Source organism: Lactuca serriola, chromosome 8 (genome assembly GCF_051521515.1).
Source record: "Lactuca serriola cultivar US96UC23 chromosome 8, Lser_US96UC23_V15, whole genome shotgun sequence".
Lineage (NCBI taxonomy): Eukaryota > Viridiplantae > Streptophyta > Magnoliopsida > Asterales > Asteraceae > Lactuca > Lactuca serriola.
The window spans coordinates 72,935,650-72,959,293 of record NC_136415.1 but is presented as its reverse complement, the minus strand read 5'-3'; the positions used below and the strand labels follow the sequence as shown (position 1 = coordinate 72,959,293).

The 23,644-nt window shown below is 35.2% G+C and overlaps 1 protein-coding gene and 1 long non-coding RNA gene across 2 annotated transcripts; both read right to left on the bottom strand.

Annotated features, from left to right (window-relative positions):
- Positions 1 to 1,231: 1,231 nt before the first annotated feature.
- Positions 1,232 to 8,719, bottom strand: LOC145070673 (uncharacterized). The gene is made up of 2 exons (XR_013690035.1): positions 1,820 to 8,719; positions 1,232 to 1,723 (listed from the first exon to the last, which is right to left on the bottom strand). It is a non-coding gene; the product is annotated as an uncharacterized LOC145070673 (long non-coding RNA).
- Positions 8,720 to 11,307: 2,588 nt separating this feature from the next.
- On the bottom strand, positions 11,308 to 23,414 carry LOC145066414 (disease resistance protein Roq1-like). Its single transcript, XM_079013651.1, has 6 exons — positions 22,696 to 23,414; positions 21,168 to 22,251; positions 20,381 to 20,590; positions 18,915 to 19,493; positions 12,590 to 12,802; positions 11,308 to 12,498 (listed from the first exon to the last, which is right to left on the bottom strand). The coding sequence occupies exons 1-6, from the start codon at positions 23,319 to 23,321 to the stop codon at positions 11,953 to 11,955; spliced, it is 3,258 nt and encodes a 1,085-aa protein (XP_078869777.1). The 5' UTR covers positions 23,322 to 23,414; the 3' UTR covers positions 11,308 to 11,952.
- Between the last annotated feature and the right edge of the window lie 230 nt (positions 23,415 to 23,644).

Sequence of the window (23,644 nt, the reverse complement as noted above, 5' to 3'; positions counted from 1 at the left end):
CCAAAATTCAATTAAATATCATGTTTTTAAGTTTATAGTATAACGTTTTTAAGATGTTATAATATTTTTATTTTAAATATATAAACTTATGCTATAAATAACTATTTTTATCCAAAATGGTTTCTTTTAACTCAAAAAATAACTTCTTCAAGCCTAAACAACACCTTCGTTCTCCCAAAAAAAGTCAACCCAAACGGGGGCGGGGGCGGGGGTAGTCCTGAGATTCGGGGGCAGGGGCGGGGATAGGGAGGCTAGAGATTTCGGGGGCGGGGGCGGGGGAACAGGAAAATTTTGGGGGTGGGGCGGGGGATGCAATCCCCGCCCCGTTTGCCCCCATTGACATCCCTAATCTAGTTCAGCATGATAATGAACCAGGTTTGTTGTTGTCAGCCTTTGAGGCTAAAGAAGAGATATAGGAAGTATTCCTAAATGAAGAAAGAGTGAAGCCTGAAGTAAAACCAAATGGTGAAGTCTTGAATTAGTCAAAGGTGTGGTATCTTGACACTGGGGATAGCAACCACATGACTGGGGACAAAGACAAGTTTCAAAGCCTGGACAGACAAGTTCATGGAGTTGTGAAATTTGGAAATGAATCCAAAGTAAGAATTGAAGGGAAAGGATCAATCCTACTCCAATGCAAGAATAGAGAAAAAAGACTGCTGAAGGATAGTACTACATACCTGATCTTTGCAGTAATATAATCATCCTTAGGCAACTTTCTGAAGGAGATGATGAGATCAGAATCAAGGAACCTTTCATGTGGGTTCATGATGATCAGGGCCGGTCCGTTGATTTTGAAGGCCCTGTGCGACGAGTAAAAATGGGCCCCATATATATATATATATATATATATATATATATATATATATATATATATAGAGAGAGAGAGAGAGAGAGAGAGAAGTTGATTTTAAAAATTGAATTAATAAACAAAATTGAAAGAGATCATAGATGGTAAAGCAAAAGTTGGGTTGGAGTATAATCCATTGATGCAAATTTATAAAAGTTGAGGGGCCAAAAATATAATTTCTAAAAGTTGATTTAATAAATGGAATTGAAATATTGGATAGATTGTAAAACATGAATAATAAATGAGGGGTGAGAAGTGTAAGTTGGAGTATAATTATATATTAATACAACGTGATGTTTTTATAAAGGGCGCATGAAAAAAAAAAGTTGCTCTCCGTGGGAATCGGCATTTATTCTAAAACTACAACGTGCTTCAGCCAACTACACCAAATCAAAATCATGTTTGGAATTGAATCAAATGATATATATACATTTCGTAACTTGATAAATTGGCTAAAAATCGGGCCCTATTTTTTTCGGGGCCATATGCGACCGCACGCCTTGCACTCCCTTAGGGCCGGTCCTGATGATGATACTGGAAGATTGCTAATGAAGGCGAAGAAGTCTCCAAACCGTCTCTACAAAATCCAACTAGAACGGGTTACACCAAGGTGCTTAATAGCCAATCTAAGTGATCCAACATGGATGTGGCACACAAGGCTAGGCCATGTGAATTTTACCACTTTAAAGTCCATATCTAAAAAGGGATTAATTGATGGGATCCCCAAGATGATGATACCATCAGCACCTTGTGAGTGGTGTCTGAAAGGGAAGCAATCAAGTAATTCGTTCCCAGCAAGCACAAGGTTCAGGGCTACGAAGAAATTGGAACTAGTCCATGGCGACCTTTGTGGACCGGTCTCACCTTCAACACCTATAGGCAATAGATACTTTATGATGTTAATTGATGATTACAACATAGTTATGTGGGTATTCTTAATAAAAAAAAAAAAGATGAAGCCTTTCGTACCTTCAAGAATTTCAGAAGCAAAGTGGAGACTGAAACTGGTGAAAAGCTAAAAGTATTAAGAACAGATCGTAAAGGTGAGTTCCTGTCGAAGCAATTTGATGAGTACTGTAGGGAAACTGGATTGTAACGCCACTACACTACACCCTACTCCCCACAACAAAACAGGGTAGTAGAGAGGCGAAATCGGATGGTGCTACAGATGGCTAGGAGTTGTCTGAAGGCGATGGTGGTACCTGATGTACTGTGGGGCGAGGCTCTAAGTCGCGCAGTCTATGTATTAAATCGCCCAAGCACCAAAGCTCTTGATGGGACTACAGCTTATGATTTATGGATCGGAAGGAAATCATACTTTGGTCACCTGAGAGTCTTTGGTTGTGTTGCTCACATGAAAGTAGCCAAGGGCCATCTTAAGAAGCTGGACAATTGGAGCATGAAACTGGTGTATCTCGGGAAGGGTTTGAAGGCTCACAAGCTCCTAGACCCCAATACAGGTTTGGTGTATTTAAGCAGGGATATAATCTTTGAAGGAGACCGGAGATAGGTATAGGAGATAACTTCAAAGATCAAGCCGACACCAGGGATGTTGTTCGCTATTGAAGGCTTCGACTTCGGCGACTTTGATGATGGTGAATGGACACCAGATTCAGCAGGACAAGAAAACTGGTCGCCCCAAAATCATAGTGATTGGGCTCAGACCCCTCAACCAACAAGCCCATCAGCCGACCCAAGTTCACTAAGCACACCCGATAATACACCACCTGGTATACCCGATTCGCCAATTACCCCATCTTCTCCAAACCCGGTTTTGTATGAAAATACCGAAGAAATCCATAGGCGGTGGAGCCCCAAAATTCTACCGATTGCTCACCGATTTGTATGAAAATACCGAAGAAATTGAATTGCCACAAGAAGAACTAATGATGGTAAGCAGCAAAGATGAACCATCAACCAACACCGAGGCTAGTTGCAAGAAGGAATGGGTACAGGCGATGGAAGATGAGATAGCCTCGTTTGAACGAAAAAATACCTAGAGTCTAGTCGAATTACCAAGAAATCAGAAGCCAATTGGATTGAAGTGGGTCTTTAAAGTAAAACGGGACCCGACTAGAAGAACAGTGAAGCACAAAGCTAGGATCGTGGCAAAAGGTTATGTGCAGAAGTATGGAATCGACTATGACGAGGTATTTGCACCTGTTGCTAGAATTGAAATTTTTTGTGTTATTCTTGCTATCGCTGGTTCGAATGGATGGGGTGTTTATCATCTTGATGTGAAGTCAGCATTCTTGAACGGGAAGTTAGAAGAGGAGGTGTATGTCACACAACCAGAAGGGTATGAGAAGAAAGGTGAAGGAAACCAGGTCTATAAACTATCGAAAGCACTTTATAGGCTGACACAAGCGACCAGGGCATGGAACTCGTGCTTGGATACTTACTTGAAAATTATTGGATTCAAAAGGTGCCCCCAGGAATACTCTATGTACACTAAGATTAAGAATGGAAACACTCTAATAATTGGAGTTTATGTAGATGACCTGTTGGTGACTGGAAGCTCTGCTAGTGATGTGAAAGAGTTCAAGAAGGAGATGAATGAAAAATTCAAAATGAGTGATGTTGGTCTACTAACCTACTACTTGGGAATTAAGTTAAATTAACACAAGAACTATATTTCATTGAAGCAAGAAGCATATGCTAGAAACCTACTAGCAAAGACCCATATGCTAGAGTGTAATCCCACCAAAAGTCCCATGGAACACAAGACACAACTAAATAAAGAAGGAGATGGAGAGCTAGTCAACCCTACTAAGTACAGGAGTATAGTGGGTGGGCTTAGGTACTTGACCCATACCCGTCCAGACTTGGCATCTGCAGTTGGAGTAGTGAGTCGCTTTATGGAGAGACCTACCATGGTTCATCTTCAAGCTGTGAAAGGGATTCTCAAGTACATAAAGGGCACCTTAGACCATGGTTTGGTCTATACAAGAGGAGAAAATAAGATTAATATTGCAGGGTATTCAGACAGTGATCATGTAAAGCACTTGGATGATAGAAGAAGTACAGGAGGCATGGTGTTTTATGTGAATGGAAATCTGTTTTTTTGGTCATCACAAAAGCAAAGATGTGTAGCTCTATCTTTGTGTGAGGCTGAATTTATGGCAGCCACTGACTTCATGCCAAGGTATTTTGGCTATGTAGACTCTTGTCATCAATAATAGGTCAAAACATCCCACCAATGGCAATATATGTGGACAACAAGTAAGGTCTAGAACTCATGAAGAATCCAGTCTTCCACGGAAGAAGCAAGCACATAGACATAAGATTTCACTTTATCAGGGTGTGTGTGGAGAATGGTGAAATAACAGTCGCACATGTAGATGGAAAGGAATAGAAGGCAGACATACTTACAAAAGCTCTAGCTAAAGTGAAGCATGAGGAAATGTGTAAGTTGATTGGTATTAATAGTTGTACATTAGCTGTACCTAATTAAATCTTGTGCATAATTATAGGAACCTAAATTAGTCAAATTTTGTGATAGGAAACTCCTTAATCACAGGAGGTCATTCTTTGTTTTGTAATTATTTATACCTTGTAACTCTTTACTTTTGATTCAATTGAAGATTACCATTCTCTCATGGTATCAGAGACAAAACCGATCCTATCTTCATAATTTTTTTTTTTCCGTCATAGGTTCTCTTCTTGGAAACCCCTCATGGCCAGTGACATTGCTTCTGTTCCTCTTCACACCCTTCTTCACCTCATCACCATAAAACTTTCTTCAACTAATTATCTTTTATGGAAAAATCAAGTCCTTCCTATTCTCTCTTATCAAAACCTTCAAGGCCACGTTGATGGTACTAGCTCTTCACCACCAGATGTAATCATTATCGAGGGTAAATCTGTCTCAAATCTGGAGCACCTCTCCTGGAAAGAAGCTGATCAGAAAGTCATTCTTCTTCTTCAATCTTCCTTAACAGAAGAAGCCATGGCAGAAGCCATTGGTCTCTCTACTGCTAGACATATTTGGTGTGCTCTTGAAGCCGCCTATAGTCATGACTCAGTTGAGCGTGTGCACACTTTACGTGATTCTCTTAGACAACTCCAAAAGCGTTCCTCTACTATTGCAGATTGTAGTCGCAAATTTAAAACTCTTTACGATCAACTATCTCCGATTGGACATCCTGTCGCAGATACCGACAAATTTCACTGGTTCCTATGCGGTCTAGGCCCCTCTTATGAGACTTTTTCAACCGCCCATCGTGCTGTTCATCCTCGTCCAACATTTCGTGATCTGATTGCTCATGCTGAAAGCCACGAACTTTTTCTTCAGTCTATCCATGGTTCTACAACACCACAGGCAGCTTTTGTCTCTCATCAGCGCTCCTCCGGGTCTGACTCTTCTGCTTCTGGTTATTCTCGAGTGTCATCTGTTGCTGGTTATTCTCGCGGTTCACGTGGTCGGGTCCGAGGGCCATCATCTTCTCGTGGGCGTGGTCGACATCCACCTCATTGTCAATTATGCAGGAAAGAAGGGCATTATGCAACAACTTGCCCTAATCTTGATATTTTTGCTCAACGAGCTCCTACAATTGATGCAAATCTTGCTCAAGCCTTCCAAGCCCAATGTCATGTTACATCAAATGCTCCAGATTGGTATGTGGACTCTGGGGCGACAGCTCATATGATGTCTTCACCTGATGGTCTAGATTCCTCCACCAAACATTCGGGTAATGATTATGTAATTTTTGGTAATGGTTCATCCTTACCAGTTTCATGTGTGGGACATTCTTCCCTCAACAACTGACTTCCACTCTGAGATGTTCTTGTTGTTCCACACATTACCAAGAATCTTTTATCCATTAGTAAACTCACCTCGGACTCTCCTGTTGATGTTCATTTTACTAATCATTCTTTTACTATTCAGGATCGACAAACACAGGAGGTTCTAGCTTGGGGGCAACATGACAAAGGTCTCTACATTATTCATCAAGGAAATAAGGCGTTTATGGCGACTGTCTCATCTCATTATCTTAAGGCTTCTTATGAAAAGTGGCATAGTCGTCTTGGACATGTTTCATTTAACATTATTTCTCCATTAAATAAACTGGGACATTTATGTGTTACTTCATTGTTTCCTAAACCAGGCATTTGCTCTTCTTGTCAATTATCAAAAGCTCGTCGTTTACCTGTTGATGAAAACACTAAACGTTCTTTAAATGTTTTGGACAAAATTCATTGTGATCTTTGGGGACCAGCTCCAATGATGTCCAAAGAAGGATATTAACTATGTCATTTTCATTGATGACCACTCCCGTTTCACCTGGTTTTACCCGATTAAGGCTAAATCTGATTTTTACAATGTCTTAATATCCTTCTTATCCTTTGTGTCCACACAATTTTCATGCAAAGTTAAGACTTTTCAAAGCGATGGTGGTATGGAATTCACCAACAATTGAGTTCAAAAACTTTTTCAATAATACGGTATTCATCACCGTCTTTCTTGCCCATACATACCCCAACAGAATGGTAGTGCTGAACGCAAGCACAAACACATAACTGAAATAGGTCTTGCTATGCTTTTCAACTCTCATGCTCCAGCAACATTATGGGTTGATGCATTTATTTCAGCCACATACATAATTAACATGCTTCCTACACCGGTGCTTGACAACAAGTCTCCTTTTGAGATCTTATTTCATCAACCACCATCATATGCAAATTTCCGGATTTTTGGTTGTCGAGTTTTTCCCTATTTAGGGGACTACACTCGACACAAGCTCTCTCCACGAAGTACAACATGTATATTCATTGGTTATAGTCCAAAATATAAAGGCTATAGATGTTTTGATCCATCTACTTCTCGAGTTTACATCACTCGACATGCCCAGTTTGATGAAGATACATTTCCGTTTAGCGGTATTGTTCCACCTGTTGATGAAGCCACTCTTGTCTTCTCCAATTATGATGATTCTCCTGGCTCTGTTACACCTTCAGATCCCCTGTGTAGAACTTCTACTCAACCTACTGTCACTCATGCATGCTCTCCCACTTTTTTGCCATGCACTTTATGCATGTCTCATCCTATTTCTTCACCTTCCAGCGTTGTTAGTACTTCACCCTCCACTACTTACCCTATTACTTATTCCCGTCGCAACCGCCAAAAATCACAAACAAATGTCCCATCCACCAATCAAATTCCTCAGCCTTCCAACAACTCTACACCACCCATGGTTCCTTTGGTCTCAACTACCACAACTATCCCACCTCCCTCCATCACTTCACAATCATCTTCGGTTCATCATATGACCACTCGGTCCAAGTCTGGAGTTTTTAAACCAAGGCATATAGCTAATCTTGCCACTCTTTCTACAAACCTGCTTCATCATGCTTTGTTTTCCACCAAAGACCCAAAAGGATACAAAACAGCCTGTAAACAAACAAAGTGGGTGTCGGCTATGAAAGAAGAAATGACTGCCTTGCATCAAAATAAAACTTGGGACCTTGTTCCACGTCCCAAAGACTCAAATGTTGTGGGATCTAAATGGGTTTATCGTACCAAATACAAATCAGATGGATCCATTGACCGATATAAAGCCCGCCTGGTTGCTCAGGGCTTTACCCAAGTGCCTGGATTGGACTACTTTCTTACTTTTAGTCCAGTTGTTAAATCCTCCACCATCCGGGTTGTTCTTCCTCTTGCTACCATCCATCATTGTCATTTACATCAACTTGATGTAAAAAATGCTTTCTTAAATGGTAATCTTACAGAAACACTGTACATGGAACAACCACCAGGTTTTGTCAATCCAAACGCTCCAACTCATGTGTGTCGCCTTAAAAAGGCACTCTACGGACTTAAACAGGCTCCACGTGCTTGGTTTCAACGACTTAGCACATTTCTTATTCACATGGGTTTTCAATGCAGCAGGGCCGATCCTTCTCTTTTCATTTTTAAACGAGACTCGACTATTCTTTACTTACTTGTCTACATTGATGATATCATTTTGACAGGTAATGATGTCCCCCTCATTAAAAAGTTTACTAATCGGCTCCATGATGAGTTTGCTATCAAAGATTTAGGCAAACTAAGCTATTTCTTGGGTCTTGAAGTCATCTACACAAGCACTGGTCTCTTCCTTAGTCAAGCGAAATATGCATATGATATTCTATCTCGAGTCGGACTTGATGCAAAACCAGTTGGAGCTCCTCTCAACACAACTGAATCATTCAACTCCCAAGGGGAACCTTTTCATGATCCAACCTTATATCGATAACTAGTAGGAGCTCTACAATATCTCACCGTCACGAGACCAGACCTCTCCTATGCGGTAAATCAAGCCAATCAGTTTCTTCACTCTCCTACTACATCCCATTACCAGTTGGTAAAGCGCATTCTTCGTTATGTCAAGGGTACAATGTCATATGGTCTTACCTTTGATAAGCCTGTTACAACTCGGTTAGTTGGTTACTCAGACGCAGATTGGGCTAGATGCATCGAGACACGAAGATCCACATATGGCTACTCCATCTACTTGGGTGGTAATCTTGTTTCTTGGAGTGCAAAAAAGCAACCAACCGTCTCTAGATCAAGTTGTGAATCGGAGTATCGGGAAATGGGCAACACAGCTGCAGAAATCATATGGCTTACTCATCTTTTAAGGGAACTACATGCTCTACCGCCAAATCGACCCACTCTTTTATGTGACAACAAAAGTGCTCTATATCTTAGCCAAAATCCTATCTCTTACAGACGAGCAAAACACATAGATATTGACTACCACTTCATCCGTGAGCTTGCGTCATCTGGTCGGTTATACACAAAGTTTGTACCAACCAAGCTTCAGGTGGCTGACATATTTACTAAAAGTCTTCCACGACCATTATTTGAACGTTTTCGTGGCATGCTACGTGTTGGTCCCCCACCAATCAGCTTGAAGGGGGGGGGGGGGGGGGTAATAGCTGTACCTAATTAACTCTTGTGCATAATTATATGAACCTAAATTAGTCAAATTTTGTGATAGGAAACTCCTTAATCACAGGAGGTCATTCTTTGTTTTGTAATTATTTATACCTTGTAACTCTTTACTTTTGATTCAGTTGAAGATTACCATTCTCTCAGGTATAAAGAAGGTTGAGAACTCTGAATTAGGAGGGAAAATGTTGAAATAACTCAGAGTTCACGTGTTTTTCTGCACATTTTAATTAGGATTATTTAGTTTACTTTCATTGAATAAATCAAAGACCACGTGTGAAGATGGTTCCCTGGTCTTTAGCATGTAGCTAGTTAGTTCCTACTTTCTTGCTAACTTCCTAGTTTAATAGCAAGGCATATGTACGCTGTGTTTGTATCCCAACTTGCTTTCTTATCTTATTCAGTGAATAAAAAGTACTTTGCCTCAAACTATCTTTGTGCCTTTACTTGTCATCTGTGTTTCTGTGTTTCTCTGTTCACTGTGCAGCTTTCTTTAAAAATGTTTATTCCAGTTTTACCCTTCCCAGTCATTTATCACTTATTTTGTCCCCTGTGCAGTTTGCTTTCCTGTGCCCTGTTTCTTATTCTGGTAAAAAAGGTCTTTGTTACCCCTGCAAAAGACCAAGAGCTGTGACACCATGAAAGTCATAGAAAACTTGATGCCTCTCTTTAACCAATGAGGTATAAATACATGAACAATGATTCTATATGGAAAGTATTGCTAGCCTACGAATTATCTACATACATAAATACAAGATAATAAATATCTAGTCTAATAACTTTAAACCGTTCCGGTTGCCACCATAGATCACTAGTTCCAAAGTCAGTGCCATAGTGGGCACCCCGATCACTGGACCCTCCTTATACCCATGTCTACTGGGTGCTTTGCAATATCTCACATGCATTTTCAAGGCCAGGCATAATGTACACAGTTCAACGAAAATATATGCATGTTTATGCATGCACCACTAGAACCACAATCCAATGTAATAAAACACATCCTATGGTACATAAAGAGCACTCTCAACCTTGGCCTAAATCTTTATCACTCGGCCTGAATCAACTAATGAGTTTTTTTTTTTTTTTTTTTTTTTTTTTTTTTTTTTTTTTTGAAAAATGGGGTTATTCCGGTTTTGTAAAAATAGGGCACTTTACGATCCATTTGCAAATCTAGACATATGGTCCCACTCAATCACCAACATTTACGTTTATCATTTCAAATATTTACGCTTAAGGCCCTTAAACTATCATAATATATTAAATGGATATCCTTTTATTTTTAGTACTTTTTAGCTTTTATTGATATATTTTTTTCATATTTTAAATTTATATGTGAGACCCTTAAACTATATTATTATTAATAGATTATATTTATATTCTTTGTTATATTTTATTCATATTTTATCTTTATTATTCTTTAATATTTTATCTATAAACCTATTTCTTTAAAATGTTTACTTTGTTCATTAGTGTCTTTAATTCAATATTGATACTTCATATTACTATATATTACTATAAGTGTATAAATTATAAACGAATAGATGATTTTAGGGATTACCACTTAAAGCAAAAATAATATTATGCCTTTAATCATTTTTTGTTTATCTATGAAAGGATATGAAATCAAAAACAATTAATGCTGTTTAAAATAGGTTATTATGATTTTATATAGCATCCATGATTTAATCATTTTTTTTTATTTATAAATTTAAATCCAAGCTTGTCTTAATTTTTTGTTTTTTTACAAACTCGTTTTTAAATATCTTTTAAAAAAATCATTTTCACAAATTCTTTTTTTTATAACTATTTTTGAAGCACGATTGTTATATTTAAAAAAAAATCATAATATTGTAAAAACATTATAAAAATATGATAAAATGTGTGAATATGTGGAGTTAAATAATTTTTCTACAAATTTATTTTAAGTCTTTAAAAAAAATTAAAAAAATAACGTGATTTATGAACTAGTAGATTTACATTTTTTATTTACTTTTATTTTTTATTTTCTTTTAAATATTTTGAAAAACAACTCATTAAAAAAATTATTTAATTCCACTAGTATATTCAGTTTTATTTTTTATTTTGTTAAAGACTTTAAAAACATTTTTTATAGAAAAGTTATTTGATTTTATATATTCACATATTTTAGCATGTTTTTATAACCTTTTTACATTATTAAATGATTTTTTTTTTAAAATATAAAAATCGAACGTCAAAAAAAATCATAGAAAACTAATTTGTGAAATTAAATTTCTTAAAAGATATATAAAAACAAAGTTATGAAAATATTTAAAAGAAAAGAACTTTGTTTTAAAAAACAAAAGGGAGTTCGTAAAAAAATAAACCAGAAAGTTATGAAAAATAATTAGAAATAATAAAGATAAAGTTTGGATGTAAATTTGAGAAAAAAATTTGGGTTAAATCATGAGTTTTATATAAAAGCTACATGTTTTTAATTTATACGCTTATAATAATGAAAATTTTATGATAAAAGAAATAAGTCTTTTAATAGATAAAAAAATACCAATAAAAACTAAAAAATATTGAATCTAAAAAACGATATGCTATGATAGTTTAGGGGTCTCAAATATAAATTTTTGAAATGATAAAAGTAAATGTGGGTGATTGAGTGGGGCCACAGCCCTATATTTACAAATGGATAGTAAACGACACTATTTTTACAAGGGAAATTGATTTACAAGCCTAACAAAGTTTTCAAACTGTTCAAAAAACACCAATCATGTTTTGTCTGTCCAAAAAAACCCAACGAACTTAACATTTTGTCTAAAAAACACAACTAAGTTACCTTTTCCTGAAAGTCAAATAAGAGAAATAGATGACGTGGCTTATTACCGTATCGGGAAAATGATTTGTTAGACCAACAAAGTTTCCAAAATGTTTAAAAAACTCCACTCATGTTTTGACTGTTCAAAAAAAACCCCAATGAACTTAAACAAAACAAAATTTGGATTTTTTAAACGGTTTGGAACTTTGTTGGAGTTTTTAGACAAAAAGTTAAATTCGTTGGGTTTTTTTGAACATACAAAACATAATTGAGATTTTTTTAATGATTTGGAAACTTTGTTGGGCTTTTCAGTCATTTTCCCTTTTTACAAAGCAAAATGGGAACAACCCCATTTTTGCAAATAACTCATCAACTAATAGCCTACGCCCGCGACGATTGGGGTGTTTGCAATATAATATTGATAGAAGAATTTGGACCATCTTGGATAGTAAATGACGGTTCGCCATAATTGAGTTCCTGCTCGTAAAATTCTGAGAAGTCTGTTGCGAATTTTGTTGTTTGGACCTGAGCTTTAGATTTCCTAGGAACAAGCTTAGCTACAACATAACTGTCTATGTTTGTGTAAACTGATATCACAGTGTAAGATGAGTTTGAAAATGCAGTGTGCCTCAATGAACCAAAGGAAACATATCCTACAAATGTCCTCATTCCATCAGATTCAGGCTCCACTTCATTTGACATAAGCCAAAATGGATAATAATTAATTACCCCCTGCTTGATAACTATATTAATTTTCGGAGAAATGTCTTCTGTGACCACACATATTAAGAACCCGCAAAAGTCACTGTACCAATCATCTGGAAAATGCAGTGTAAATGTGTTCCTCCTAAATAGTCTACTTTCAAATTCCTTTGGAATCTGACTTTCAAGAATGACAATGATAAAGTGATCCTGAATAGCATTTCCCTGCCATGGAAATCATATATATTCAATTATGATTCTTTTTGTAGGGTAAACATAACAAAGATTGAAATTCAAAAGGTATGTAGAGCCAAACCTGGAGCATGGAATGTAGTAATATGTCACCACCACAACTGTTCCCAAACAGAAGCGAGACGTTCCACAACCATTTACAGTTTGAAACATCTCCACAGGTTTCAAGTGATGTACAAGAATCAGCCAAAATAACAGCTATACTTGATGGCAGCTCTGACAATTCTACAAGGCCTTGGCAATATGACACGTTTAGCAGTTTGAGCCGAGGAACTTTTGTTGAAAATGTGTGCATTTATTTTGGTACAATCTCATATTTATTTTAAAAAGAAATTGTAAAGGGTATATTATGTAAGTGTTGTGTTCTGGAAGGATGAAAGTTGTATGCAGGTTATAAAGTTAAAACACGCGGGTTGAATATGGGTCGGATATAGATCGGATTATATTTGTGGATACAATCCGAGATATAAATAGAGGAGTGAAGGTTCTGGAGGAAACACGCAGAAGTTGTTAGATCTAGATATTTTCTCTCAGTTTTCATCTCTCAAGAGTTCTTCGTTGATTAGTCTGATACGTATCTGGTTTGTTGTATTTTGAGTAAGAGAGAAGGTTGTGTAATCAGTCTGTTTTACTCTCATCTTTTGATCATTAGAAATAGTTTAGATTGAGTGAAAGTCTGAGAGTTTTTGTAGTGAGTTTTGAGTTGTAAGTATATTGAAAACCACCTGTTTCTTGATCTTAAAATGAAATGAGAAATGGTGATGTTGGGAAGTTTGTTTTGTGAGTTTTTTAACATGGTATCAGAGCATAAGGCTCGTCTTCGTTGATCCTGACGATCGCTTCTTGTTCTTGCTCGGTTTTTGTGTTTCTACTTGTGACGATCTGTGAAAGGTATACGTTCTTTTTTGTTTTTTGCGATTAAATAAGTTCAGTCTAGGGTTTTGTTTATTTCCCTAAATCTAGAGTCTATTTGTTGAGATCTTGGTACTGCGAGTTGTTTGTTTAATCTTTCAGGGATACTGCGATTCGAGACCTGACTAAGCGTTCCTGTGAAGTTGACTAAAACTCTCCAACGTTGTCGATCAATCCCTATTAATCTGAAATAATCCTCTTGGGGTCAGATTTCATCACTGATAAACCCTTGTAGGAAACGGATTTAGGGAGTCGACGTTGTCCATCCTCTTTTTTGCCTAGTGCACTGTGAGGGTTTCTCGTTCCTTTCTCTCTATTTTCTAGCTGTAGATCTGGAATTCTTTGATGTTTTGAGTACATCGGTTATTTGTTCTTTGCTTCTCAAAGCTGATTTGCTTTTTTTTTTTTCACACTGTGTTGATTGTCTTGGGCCCCGACATACTGTGGTGACCATCTGGACTTTAAGTCAACACTAGTGTTGTTTTTTTTGTGATCTGGTTTGCTATTTGGTTTCTTGATTGTTACTTGTGATGGCTGGTGAAACTTCTGATGGGAGTGGTGTTCCTAAGGAAACTCCTGTAGATTTTGATGATCCTTTATATGTCCATCCTTCTGATAATAATGTAACGTCTATTATAACTGTTAAGCTGATTGGTAATGAGAATTATCGGTTGTGGCGTAGTGCTATGTCTAGAGGTCTTAAAGCTAGAAATAAATTGGGCTTTGTGGATGGTACTATTACTCTTGAAAGTACTGATAAATCTAAAGCCACTAAATGGGAACGTGTAAATGCTGTTGTCTGTAATTGGATTCTAGGGTCAATTTCTGAAACTATATATACTAGTCATGTGTATTCAGATAATGCTAAAGATATCTGGGATGAATTGTTTGAAACCTACAATAAATCTGATGGATCGGTAATCTTTAATATTCATCAGCAGATCAACACATTAAAGCAAAATGGTTCTTCTCTTTCTGACTATTTTAGTAAATTAGATTCTTTGTGGAAGGAGTTTGATGGGTTAACTAGTTTAACTGAATGTGTATGTGAGGCAGCTACAAAACTTAATGATCATTCAAAATTGATGAAATTAATGCAATTTCTTAGTGGACTTGATGATGTTTATAATCAAGTCAAGAGTCACATTCTTTTGATGGAACCTTTACCTAATGTTAAATCTGCCTTCTCTATTCTTTCTAGAGAAGAGTCTCTTCAAAAGAATGGGTCTCTTGGGTCTACTATTTCTTCAAAACCTCAAGTTTCTGTGTTTAATAGCAAAGTTAATGATTTTAAACGAGGACAGAATCAATTTAGGTTTAAGAACCAAGGATTACAATGCAAGCATTGTAATCTTAAAGGTCACACTATAGAAAAATGTTATAAACTGATTGGTTATCCAAAGGATTTCAAATTTAAAAATGAAAGTAATAATCAAAACAAGTCTGGTGTTGTCAACTCTTCTTCTGTTAGTGCTAATAATAGCAAGTCTGTTTCTTCTGAGTCTGGTCTTGGGAGTGATGCTCATTTTCTTACTAGTGAGCAATATTCTAAGTTTTTGCGTCTCATTAGTGAGAAACCTACTTGTGATGATGTGCCTGCTACTGCAAATATGGCAGGTATGTCTATGTCTATGTTTAAATGTTGTAATTCTTTTGCTAGTTCAAATGATTTTCAAAGCTGGATTGTTGATTCAGGAGCTAATCAACATATGATAGCTTCTGAGTCACAACTTAAAGATGCTATAGATGTGTCTAAACTGAATTTGTCTGTTAAACATCCTAATGGTTCTTCAGCTTCTATTAATAAAATAGGGAATCTTCAATTATCCTCACATCTTACCTTATTTGATGTCTTTGCTGTTCCTGATTTCAATGTTAATCTTTTATCTGTCCATAAACTTTGTAAAGACAGTGGCTGTGAGGTTGTTTTTTCTGAACATACTTGTAAAATCCAGGATTCACTATCAAAGAAGATGGTGGAGAATGGTAGAGAGTCTGGGGGATTATACTATCTTGATTGTGTTCCCTCAGGTATTTCAACAAATAGTGTGTCTAATTGTTATGTTTCTAAACTAACTTGGCATAGCAGACTTGGTCATCCAGCAGACCAAGCTTTAATATCTTTAAAGGGAATTTTAAAACTTGGAAATGAATCTCTTCCTCCTTGTGATGTTTGTCATAAGTCTAAACAAACTAGAGAACCTTTTTCACAAAGTCAACATACATCAACCAAGTTAGGTGAATTGGTTCACTTAGATGTCTGGGGTCCTTATAGGCTTGCTTCTGTTGAAGGGTTTAAGTATTTTTTGACTATTGTGGATGATTTTACTAGGGCCACTTGGGTATTTCTTTTAAAGTCTAAAATTGAGGTTTTTGATTGTTTTAAATCCTTTGTTAATATTCTTTTAAATCAATTTAATGTTAATGTTAAAATAGTACGTTCAGACAATGGTACTGAGTTTGTTAATAATCAAATGAAGTTCTTTTGTTTTGAAAAGGGCATGATTCATCAAACATCATGTGCTTATACTCCACAACAAAATGGAGTTGTGGAGAGAAAGCATAGGCATATCCTTAATGTTGCTCGATCTCTTTTATTTCAATCAGGAGTTCCTGTCAAGTATTGGGGAGATGCTGTTTTGACTTCTGTTTTTTTAATAAATAGAATGCCTACTTCTGTTTTAAATGGTCAATCACCTTATGAGTTGGTTTTTCAGAGAACTCCTAATTTTGAATATTTAAGGGTTTTTGGTTGTTTATGTTTTGCTATTAAACCAAATGTTTCTGATAAATTGTCTGAACGTGCTGAAAAATGTATTCTTTTAGGTTATTGTTCTGATAAAAAGGCGTATAAACTCCTTAGTTTGGATACTAATTCTTCTTTTGTATCCAGGGATGTGAAGTTTTATGAGTCTGTTTTTCCATACAAGTTGAAATCAACTTCTGTTGATAAAGTTTCGAATATTTTTGGCCCTAGTGATCTCTTTTCCTGTGATGAATTTGATAATAATAAATATATAAATGATTATATTAATCTTGATGAGCTGAGACTAGAGTCTCAGTTGGATGGTGCTGATGCAGCCATTGGTATGGATGATGTTGATTCTAGTAACTTTGTCAACCCTAGTGGCGAGGCAGTTGTGCCTCCTACTGATTCATCTGTTCCTTCTTCTTCAAGTGTATCTAAGGAAAGTAGTCAATCAGTCTTAATCCCTTCTTTGGATCAGTCTGTAGGTGTCTCTAGATCTAGGCGTGAGTCTCATATGCCTGTTAAGTTCTCTGATTATATTGTAGAAGGTAAGTATAAATATGGTGTTGAAAGAACTATTAACTATTCTTTTCTTGATTCTGAAACTAAGTGTTTTATTTCTAATCTTGATAAAACTGTTGAACCAAAAAGTTATAATGAAGCTTTTTCTGATCCTAATTGGATTAAAGCTATGAATGATGAAATGGAAGCACTTCATCGAAATAATACATGGGAAATAACTGATTTACCTAAAAATAGGAAACCAATTGGATGTAAATGGGTTTATAAGATTAAATACAAGTCAAATGGTGAAATAGATAGATATAAAGCACGTTTAGTTGCTAAAGGTTATAATCAAAGAGAGGGTATTGATTTTGAGGAGACTTTTTCTCCTGTTGCAAAAATTGTAACAGTTCGGATTGTTGTTTCTCTTTCTGTTCACTATTCTTGGCCTTTGTATCAGTTGGATATTAATAATGCCTTTTTATATGGAGATCTTACTGAAGATGTTTATATGTCACTTCCACCTGGTTATTACTCTAGTAATGATACTAGAGTATGTAAGCTTACTAAGTCTTTATATGGACTAAAGCAGGCTCCTAGGAAATGGAATGAAAAGCTTTGTGCATCATTGTTTATGTTTGGTTTTAAACAGAGTATAAGTGATTATTCGTTGTTTGTTAAGAAAATGGAAGGTTCAATAACTGTTTTGCTAGTATATGTTGATGATATTATTTTAACTGGAAATAGTGAAGTAGAATTAAAGAAGGTAAAGAATTTTATGAGTAGTCAGTTTTTAATTAAAGATCTTGGAACACTTAAATATTTTTTAGGAATTGAAGTAGTTAAATTTGATAGTGGTTTATGTTTAAGTCAAAGAAAATATTGTCTTGAGTTGTTGCATGAATATGGTATGCTTGGCTGTAAACCTGTGACTACACCTTTGGAAACAAATTTTGTTATAAATTCTGATAATCATGATGGGAAAAATGAATTGTTGGAAAATAAAACTGAATTTCAGAAACTAATAGGTAAACTTATCTATCTTACAGTTACTAGACCTGATATTTCTTATGCAGTCCAGGTCCTTAGTCAGTATATGCATAGTCCTAGAAAGTTACATTTGAATATTGCTTTTAGATTGTTAAGGTATTTGAAAAATAGTCCTGGAAAAGGAATTGCTTTAACCAAATCAAGTGTGTTGGAATTGAAAGGTTTTGTGGATGCAGATTGGGCTAAATGTTTAGCTACAAGAAGATCTGTATCTGGGTATATGGTATATCTTAATAATTGTCTTATTTCTTGGAAAAGTAAAAAACAATCTACTGTTTCAAGATCCTCTACTGAGTCGGAATATAGGGCTCTTGGCTCTATCACATGTGAGATAATTTGGATTTTAAAAGTTCTGTTTGAACTAGAGGTTAAAAATCTTATTCCTGCTTCTGTTTTCTGTGATAATAGTTCCACAATTAAATTAGCTTTTAATCCTGTATTTCATGAAAGAACAAAACATTTTGAAATAGATCTACATTTTGTTAGAGAAAAAATCTCTAGTGGTGTTTTAAAGCTTGTGAAAATTGGTTCAGATGAACAAAATGCTGATATATTAACAAAATCTTTAAGTGTAAAACAACATGAATTTTTGTCTAATAAAATGGGTCTTATTGATATTTTCAGAAAATAAATATTTCGATTGAGGGGGGATGTTGAAAATGTGTGCATTTATTTTGGTACAATCTCATATTTATTTTAAAAAGAAATTGTAAAGGGTATATTATGTAAGTGTTGTGTTCTGGAAGGATGAAAGTTGTATGCAGGTTATAAAGTTAAAACACGCGGGTTGAATATGGGTCGGATATAGATCGGATTATATTTGTGGATACAATCCGAGATATAAATAGAGGAGTGAAGGTTCTGGAGGAAACACGCAGAAGTTGTTAGATCTAGATATTTTCTCTCAGTTTTCATCTCTCAAGAGTTCTTCGTTGATTAGTCTGATACGTATCTGGTTTGTTGTATTTTGAGTAAGAGAGAAGGTTGTGTAATCAGTCTGTTTTACTCTCATCTTTTGATCATTAGAAATAGTTTAGATTGAGTGAAAGTCTGAGAGTTTTTGTAGTGAGTTTTGAGTTGTAAGTATATTGAAAACCACCTGTTTCTTGATCTTAAAATGAAATGAGAAATGGTGATGTTGGGAAGTTTGTTTTGTGAGTTTTTTAACAACTTTCAAGCGACTAAAACTTAATAGTGAAAAGTCATTTCCTCTTAGATTGAGTTCTTCCAAGTTGGGCAACTCCCAATCAGCAGAGAAAATTTCTTCATCTCCCAAACTGCAAAAGCTTAGATCCAACTTTCTTATGTCCTTGAAAAAAAACTGCAACCCTATGTGGTTCAAGTTGTCATGCAAACAAGGCTTCATGTTGTTACGAGGTAAACAAGGCTCCTCTAAACAACATTCCATAGAGGATTCAACTTCTTTCCCACTATTATCCAAATCAAGATTCCCTAAATTGTCAATGTTCTGCTTCTGGATCTCTGAGATATTAAAAAGTTTGGGGCAACTTGAGAATTCAAGGGTCTTAAGTTTCTTTGGTTGGGTAATGGGTGGGAACATCTCAAGACGGGGACAGTGTGCTATACGTAAGAAAACAAGTCTTTCCAAGCGTCCAATTGATGGATGAATCTCTTCTAAATAGAAACATCTAGTTAGGATGAATCTTTCAAGATTTGGAAGTCCACAAAAATCTGGTGTCACGATTAGGTTATGAAAACTCCAAAGTTCAATGATCTTCAAATTTGGCAGAAACTGACGTATACAAGTTCAAACAAGTCAAAATTTTCGCTTAAGAACGCATATATATATATATATATATATATATATATATATATATATATATATGTCTCGGAGGATAAAAATGGACAAAAAAACTAAATCCTTTCATCTATAAATGGAAATCATTTGAATTATTGTTTAATTAACAATATAAAATTCACTTAATAAAAACAAAATAATAAAAGATTTTTGAACCTAAATGCATGATATCAATGTTTTATATGGTTATTAGTCAACAAAAATAATATTTAGATTGAAATCTTACCAAAATAATTATACAACATTTATTTCAAAAAAAAAAAAAAAAAACAAATTTTGGTCGTTATGTTAAGACAAAAGGATATTTATATGGAGGACGATCTTTACATACCATGGATGCAATGACTAATGTTTTCATATCATATCAAAGAAGTTATATTTTAATTACCAAGTTTATTCTTATTCATACAAACAAGATTTTCACAATAAAAGGTTCATGCTTTCAATACTCAATACTATAGCTAGTTATAAAAATATACTCCCCAGTCTCATATTTATTGTACACTTTTAACTATTAAAGTTTTTATTCTTAATTTTGACGTTAAATATTTTTAATTGAGTTATATACTACTGATTAAATTTATAACAATGAAAAAAACATTTAAAATACATTCATTTATATATTTTGTATTAAGTATTATATATCAAAAATAAAAATATTTAAGGTCTAATTTAAAGACTAAAGACTTCAAAAGTAGAAAGTGACAATAAATATGAGACAGAGGTAGTAGCTGAAATTGCTTAATGACAACATTTACTGAGGTCGGACATTCATCATCCATCTTGTTTTCATCTTTAATTAAAAATACAATAAGAATTACCTTATTACCCTCCCATAGTTGTTTTTGAAGGCCAGACCTCAATATTAGACAACAGAGCGTCCTTTGTGGAAAGTTACTAAGCAAATGAATTGCAATATCACATTGCCATTGAATCCACCTAAGGTTCTTCCCGTTTGCAACAAGTGGTAGCTTATCCTCAAGTGGAAAAACAAAGAATTGAAGTCCGACTGCTTCAATCATATCAAGTTCCTATGATATAGGAACAAATTATATATATATATATATATATATATATATATATATATATATATATATATATATATATATATATATAGAGGGTGAGGTTCAATAGAGAATCATAATTAACCAAGAAACCAATGAACCAATTTTTTTTTTCAACTTTTAAAACTTATTTTTTATCAAAAAAAAAAAAAAAACTAAAAATACAAAAATTTACAACTTTTTATCATTTTTCCAATGATATCAAATTCAAAAAAAAAAAAAAAATCGTCAAATTAACAATGTGAATCTTTGAAAATTCACAATGTGAATCTGGATTCACATGGTGAATCCGAAAAATATTTTTCACATTCACAATGTTAATATATATAAATTTAGATATTTTTAAATTATTTTTTCGATAAAAAATAAGTTTTAGAACTTGAAAAAAAGATTTTTGGTTCCTTGAAGAATGAATAATTATAGTTCTCTCTCTCTCTCTCTATATATATATATATATATATATATATATATATATATATATATATATATATATATATATATATATATATATATATATATCATGCAAAGCTATCTTAATTGTTACCGTCGTTGCATCCATAGAGCATATTGTTATAGCATCTTCCTTCTTCCAAACTCTACTATGCTTTTCAGGGTTGTTAGGGTGTTCCCCTCTAACAATGTGATGTCCCATTTCTTGCACCAGATCATGCATATCAAAATATCCATCTTCTGAAATAGTTATGCGAGCCTTTTGTATCAACACCTTGACTCCTATAACAGGATGAAAACCACAAGCATCAAGTATCTCCATTGACTTTTCTTTGTTCTCCCACCTAAAAAAACAGGCAATATCAAGGAACAACTCTTTCTCAACCTTTGTAAGTCCATCAAAACTGAGTTTTAGCTTTCCCACAATATCATCATTTGGGATGTCTTTCAATCTGGCTAAAGCACTCTTCCACTCGTCAATATCTTTGTCACACAGGAAAGGACCAAGAACTGAAAGTGCTAATGGGAGCCCACCAACATAAGAAACCACTTCTTTTGAAAGCCGCTCATAATCTTCCTTAGGTCTGTTACCGTGCGGTGAAAGCTTGCAGAAGAGCTTCATAGCCTCATCATTGTTTAATAAGCTAATATTATGCATCACATCTACTCTGTGTGCATTTAATAAATGCACATCTCTAGTTGTAATAATTATTCGGCTTCCTTCACCGAACCAATCATGTGACCCAGCTAATGCTTTTAATTGGTCGAGGTGATCGACATCATCTAGAACAATCAAGACCTTTCTACGGCGTAACCTATTATCAATCAAGGATCTCCCTCCTCCAACTTTGCTTACTTTCATTTCTGAAAGAATTTTTTTTTGCAACTTTTCCAGCCCATACCTGCTTGATTCCTCTCGAATATTTTTAATAAAGCAGCAACCATTAAACTTGCTAGAGATTTCTCTATAAACCGAAGATGCAAGAGTAGTCTTACCACCACCCCCAACCCCCCATATTCCAATCATGAGAACACCGCCTGACTCAATTTGTAACTCTGATTTCAAACTTTGCCCTCGTACGGCCATTCCAATCAGGTTTTCATCTGCTTTTGAAGTTAGTGGATACAATTTCTGTGAAATTTCGACGACAATTTGTTTGATGCCTTGTGATTCATGCCTACACGATAGACATACAAGGACAATTAATATATGCCCACATTAACAAAAGAGGTAATTGGTCTCATGTTCCATGGCAAAAAAGAAAACGGAGTCTTAATCACGTTTTATATTTTACATTTAAATAGAAAATGTAATGTCAATATCACAAGTACTTTTGTAACAATTTTCTTGGGAATCATCATATAGTTTCAAATATAAGAATGTAAAGCATGATGGATTTGTTGTTGTAGCTTGAAGCAACGTGTTAATTATGGATTTAGAACTAGAACTTAATGAAGTCCATCATAACTTTATTTGAACCATAAACCTGGGTTTGAGATATACTTGAACTTACCAAACTGGTCAATTGATCTAGTTATAAAGCCTCTCTTTTTAAAGGTCATCAACACCATCAACCATAATTAAAACATCTATATAAAGAGCGTATAAGGTACAAGTTTACCCGTTGGCAATCTGTGTAGTTTCCCATCCAGAAATGTTACTTGCCTCTACAAGTGCTTTTCTCCATGATTCAACCCTGGTCTTGTGCTCCAATTCCTGTTTGGCAGCAGCTTCTCTGTATTTTCGATTTTGCTCGAGTGGTGCAGAGAGCCATCCCCAAGGGTCATCAACAAATGCTTGTCCCCAAGATTTAATTCTGTTCTTGTTCTCCACCTCATGTGTGTCAAATGCTTCTTTGTATTTTCGTTTTTGTTTTCTCACTTCAGAGGGATCCACGTCATAAAATATGGGCATAACAGTTTGCCCTATCTCATTCCTGCATTTAATAATATGTGTAAGTTCATCCAAGCACCAGGTCGAATTTGCATAGTTTTTAGAGAACACGATGATGGCAATCTGTGATTCTTCAATAGCCTGCAACAGGGAAGGGCTGATCGATTCTCCCCGAGCAAGTGTTATGTCATCCTTGTAAGAGTAGATCCCCTGTTCTTCGAGAGCTGAGTAGAGATGATCCACAAAAGTCTTGCGAGTATCTTCCCCTCTAAAACTAAGAAAAACATCATACTTCCATGACTTAGCAGCAGAGGAAAAGGCTGGGCCGGAAGGAGAAGATGATGAAGATGCCATCGATATGTTGATTTGCTGAGATAATGTATGTGGTTTGAGCACATCAACGAAATGAAATGTGTATATATAGAGAGGGATGTGAGTTTCCAAGCAACTTCCAATTATATAAAAGCTCAAGAAATATCTTATCAATTGACATGTTGATTTGTTTGGATAGAATATATGTGGTGAGAGTATGAGCTGTGAGTTTCCAATAAAATTCCAATTTAACAAAAACTGATAAAGAAAACTTAATAATCATAATCAATGATTTTTTTCTTTCAACATACAGTAACGTGCTTAGCAATTCTTACCTGTATAGGCATGGTTTTTTTTCTTACCCG